Here is a 5,264-nt window from a genome sequence, read left to right as displayed (position 1 = left end):
AATAAGTGCAGGTCTGGTTAGCCTACTTCAAACTGAAGCGATTAAACTAACATTATCCCGCTGCTTGCCACGCAAACAACTACCATATAATTTGTGGTGTGATGTCAGATCAGCGATGGAAAAGTGTTGCTTCTTCTGGGTCCCTATGGTCGGAACTATGTGTTGATTAAGATGTTGGAGACAGTCTTCGAAGATGGCAGACTTTTCAAAACTGATTTTATTGCACAACTTCAAATATTTGCAAATTAAAGACATCATAAACACAGTACACTTACATTTGTGCGTATGTTGGACAGTTACAGTAGGCCTAACAAGTGAAGGGTAGACAGGGTAAACGCATTTCAAGGTAACATGGAGCCCGCTAGCTTCAAACCAAGCCTTCCTCCCCTTCAGTCCTGATCTGGTTCAAAGCACACCTGAGCCAACGCAGCTAATCAAGCCTTGGTTCGTTATCACCAGAGTGCACGTGCTGGGTCTCAACATCCTCTGAGCCAAAAAGGCTTGGAATGGAATTTCCCCTACTACAATGTTTAAAAAAAAAAAAAAAAATCAATGGTGGTAAAAGTCATAATTCATTTCACAGTTGAAACATGAGGTCTTCACTGAATGTGAACAAACATCTTTGATTAGCAATTAAAATTTCACTTTAAATAATCCAAGTTTTGGTAGTATGTTTTTGATGATAGCCCATCCTTTGAGCTTTAGGCAACTTCAAGTTGGTCTTTCAAATTCACTGCATTATCCTCTATGGCTGTTTATGATCATGTAATACTGGCTTCAGTACCATGCAGAGGGAATGCACTTTCCAGGATCATGAAGGGTTAACTGTAGAGTCTATAGGGTACTTGTTGACAAGCCACCACACCTACAAATTATATCAGCAACAACATATATATGTTATAATGAATGCTATGCATACAATATCGACGAGTGAGTCAAGGTGATAATGATGGACGTGCAGAAATGACTGAGAACATAATCTGTTGACACTTGTGCGTATATGAGTTGTAACATGGAATGTTCCATTCAAGGACACAAAGATGCACTTTGCTAAATATTGCTCTGCAATGTGTAACAAAAACATGACATGTTGTCTCTTAAACCCCTCGAGGCTTTAACAAAGAACAGTTTGTGAGATTGAATGGTGTTAGACGACATCTCAGTCCTGGCCTGAGAACTCTGCATTACACATAAACAAATACAAGGACAGTTAAACCACCACAATTCTTTGAAGTAACCATGAATTTCAACTTCAGTGAAGTTGATGTAACGGCCGCCTGATCTGTGTGGTCTGCAGGCCCGTCCTGTCAGTGGTACATTTTGGAGTTTCTCAGTCTGCAGATGTCTTCTTAGGAGTTGCTATGGGCTTCACTATCCTAGCCGTGCACCCCCTCCTCGGCCTCCCCCTAACTCAACCGGTGCACAGGGTGGCTAGCTAGCGGCTACACCCTCTTGTTTTTCTTCATTGCCCCGCTTCACAACCATCAGTGGGGTTTGGGAACATGGCCGTCCACGTAGAAGTTCCTGGTGACCTTGGGCAAGGTCAACTCCATGCCCTCGAGCTCTGGGGTCAGAATGATCTGGCAACCCAGCCGGGAGTTCTCCTGAAGCATGGGCGCCATGTCCAGCATGTCATCCTCCCTACAGCACAGGGATGGGACAAAAGTGTCTGTTAACAGTTATAGCCCTCTCCACACACACACACACATTCACACACACTGGAGTTAAAAGTACAATGTTATGGTCATGGAGAAGATCCTCAGTTCTAAGGATCAGGCTTACCTTTCTTCTGGTTCTGGCAGTTTATCAAGATGGGCACGGCTCACATAGACGTGGCATGTCGAGCAGGCTAGTGACGCCTCACAGGCTCCTGAGAGGGAGAGAGAAAACATATCAGACCATGTTAAACAATCATCGTTCAAAATCATGCTTCACCAGAGTATTGAAGTTGCAGATATAAATGTGTATGCTCTCACCCTCTAGTTCAATCCCATGCCTGTGAGCCAGGTACAGAGCATTATCTCCCACTTTGGCTTTAACTGGGATCCTCTGGCCGGACCGGTCTACATACACCACATTGACCCTAAACAGCAGACACCAACTCATAAGAATACCTTCTTGACAAGGTTCTCACACTATTTCATGCCTATGAACACAAATAGATTCCCAGTTTGAAAAGAATTTGCCTTGCATATTCTCTCACTGAAATACAGCCGGACAATATCGACAAGAATTGTAGTTAATTACTGAATTTTGTGGTTGTAATATTATTATTACATGTATTATTGTTGTATTATATGTATTATTATTATTATTTTAAGTGTTCAGAAAATGTGGGCAGTCGGGGAATACAACGGCGCACTTTCAAGTTCCCCTTCACAATAAAAGCCCTTATTCAACTTACACGTCTTCTGGGTCCTCTGCATTGGAGCTCCCCTCCTCACTGTGGTAAAGACCTTTTAAGAAAAGAAAAGGAAGATTTTTGCACTCCTGAAAGTCTTTTGAGTGACAGGTGCGTGGGACAAAAACCAAAGAGGGAGATACTGAGAGAGAAATATAACTCCGCACACTGTCTACACTTGCATGTTACTTTATTAACGTTACGCCGTTTTGGTCGTAGGACCTTAATCAGACAAACATCTAAAAAAACAAAACGAAAGTCAAGTCAACCGCCATAAAACGCCAAAGAAGAAGAAGAGACGAAAAAGTGGGTATTTCAGCAATTTCAGCAGTCAACAGCGATATCAGTAAACTCCTCTTCATGGTGGAGTGGGAATGTTTGACTTATTGCACAAGGTTTCACAACAGAATCTGTGATGATTTGTAATGCGTTGCACAACTGTTATTAAACAGTCCTGAACTTCAACTTTCTATTCGTTGCCTTTGTCGCCCTACCACTGCCAGTAAAACTTTACAGGCACCCAAAGTAGCTCCTACGACCTTGCTAGAAAAGAAACCTGTTCGGTGTCAACATTTATCTGGCCATGAGAGAGGAGCAGGACTCTTCAGTAAGCTAGTACCCCGCTATACGGCGGTAGCCGGCTGCGCCACTCACCTATGGTCGTCTGTAAGTGCCGGTTTAGTGTCCGAAAACGGTCGAGCGATCCTCCCCTTGACGAACTGGCGATACCGGTCGCACAGCTGCTCAGCCGGTACAGGGGACATGTGCTACAGTCCGGTATAACTCTAGAAAGTCTGAAAGTCAGCCCCACGCTCGACCGGACTGCAGCGGAAGCCGCCATGATACTGTTTTGGTCACATGGCCGGGAGCGGCCAATAGGAGAAGAGCACCGGCGGAGCGAAGCCCCCGCTGCGATCTACTGTTGTGACAGCAGAGGGCGCCACTGCCTCACACACCGCACAGGAGCAATGACAACAAATGACAAATGCTGTTATTCTGCTGTTACAGTTAATGGTACTGCATTTGTTTTCAATTCCAGCGATATTTGACCAACCTAAGCATGTGAAACGCTTCTGACCAAGGAAGCAGGTCTGTCTGCAGCTCAAAAGGTTCAAAACAAATTATATTTTGATTCCATATTTACACAAAGCTCCAATCATCATAAGCCCCATATTGACTGTCACCACATAATAAGAAGAATAAACAAATGCTCTGGCCTATTGTTGTGGGAGCTGTAGAGCCAGGCAGATAGGTTATCAGATGCAGGCCGGCAGTGAGGGGAAGCTGGAGAGTGTAGGACTGAAACCACTGGTGTGTGAAGAGAGAGAGAGGTGATGTTATGACTAGAGGCAGGTGTAAACTCCTCAGGCCCCCTCTGTGTTTAACCTCTCTCTCTCTCTCTCTCTCTCTCTCTTTCTCTCTCTCTCTCTCTCTCTCTCTCTCTCTCTCTCTCTCTCTCTCTCTCCATATGTTCCCCCTCTCTGTCCTTGACTTCCACTGGGAGAGTGTAGAGGTATCCTGAAAGAAAAAAAAAAAAAAAAAAAAGCGGCAGCATTAAACATATAATCTTTTCACAGAGTAGTAAAACCCCCACAGAGGAGCATTGTGTAGATATTTGAGATGTGATTTATGGGCTTCAGTGGCTCTATAACAACATGAGCTCATCCACAGTGATAGTACTATAATGTTTGCTTTTTCTCTCTCTCTTTGGTGTCTCATAATAATTTGTGCTCTGGGCCCAAGTCAGTCTTAAAGTTGGGGTTAGGATGTGTACCATCCCCCATTCTTGCTGCAGAGAGTTCCTCCCATGCGGATGGCCATAAAAAGTAATGGGGGGCATTTTCTGTCTACTTTGTCATTTTATAGAGAGTTCTGGGAGTCTAGGGCTCTGTAACTCACTGGCATATAGATTATTATTACACATTGTATAGCCTAAATACACATAATGAAACACTCCTGCACATTCATGTATGTACTCACACACATATACATACACACCTGTTTAGGATTAGTGTCCGCGGGGAGAGTTTACCTATGTGTCTGTGTATCCATTTAGAGTACTTAGTGTATGCTTTGGCCCTGTTGTCTTAAGCTGCTGCAGGTGTGTGTGTGTGTGTGTGTGTGTGTATGTGTGTGTGTGTGTGTGTGTAGAGGTGTGGTGGGCGGAGGTAGTTACATGCTTGACTTGGATATGAAGTGGCCCCTAGCTCTTTCTTCAGACTATACTCCCTGATGACTACACAGTTCAATAACTCCCACATACAACACACACACACACTCCGAAAAACACACTCCAAAAACCGCACTGAAATACTTATATGAGACATTTCTTAAAAACCACAGACGCATACACATGAAAACACACCACACAACATACACAAACAAACACACTCCACTAACACAACAGTCCAACAGTGTGTGCACCTTTCCTCATCCTTTAGTGGTGGTATTGCAGTGTATTGAAACTCCTCAAAGTGCAGTTTTTGTATATTTCCAAGAACAGATGCAGCATGGAAAGATGCAATATTCCCCACCAGTCCCTTGGGTGCTGTTCAGTCTGAACCAACACTTCCTTCAGCGCTGCTTTCACTGCTTTAACATTCTAAGGCCCCGCCGCTCAGAGCAAAACATTTGGGATACACTTACAGCGGCTGTGTGGTGAAAGCCTTGTATCTCCAACGAGAAAACCAGGCTTGTTTTTAGCTTGATGACAATGCATTTTTGATGTTATCCAATGGAGTTATGAAAGGGTTTCATAAGCCCAGAAAGTTATAGAATTGTTTCAACCCATAGAGGAGCATGCAATCCTTCAATTGAAAATGAAAACATGAAAATCATCAAACCTGGAGTTGCAAAGTTTTCA

The 5,264-nt window shown here is 43.7% G+C and overlaps 1 protein-coding gene across 1 annotated transcript; it reads right to left on the bottom strand.

Moving 5' to 3' along the window:
- Positions 1 to 216: 216 nt before the first annotated feature.
- On the bottom strand, positions 217 to 3,242 carry fdx2 (ferredoxin 2). The gene is made up of 5 exons (XM_071539158.1): positions 3,056 to 3,242; positions 2,405 to 2,456; positions 1,977 to 2,083; positions 1,783 to 1,870; positions 217 to 1,641 (listed from the first exon to the last, which is right to left on the bottom strand). The coding sequence occupies exons 1-5, from the start codon at positions 3,240 to 3,242 to the stop codon at positions 1,485 to 1,487; spliced, it is 591 nt and encodes a 196-aa protein (XP_071395259.1). The 3' UTR covers positions 217 to 1,484.
- Between the last annotated feature and the right edge of the window lie 2,022 nt (positions 3,243 to 5,264).

Source organism: Centroberyx affinis, unplaced genomic scaffold (genome assembly GCF_046629955.1).
Source record: "Centroberyx affinis isolate AG114_WGS23_722 - 3 ecotype Tasmania unplaced genomic scaffold, CSIRO-AGI_Caff_v1 ptg003413l_1, whole genome shotgun sequence".
NCBI lineage: Eukaryota > Metazoa > Chordata > Actinopteri > Beryciformes > Berycidae > Centroberyx > Centroberyx affinis.
The sequence above is the reverse complement of the archived record's forward strand: the minus strand, read 5'-3'. Positions and strand labels throughout refer to the sequence as shown.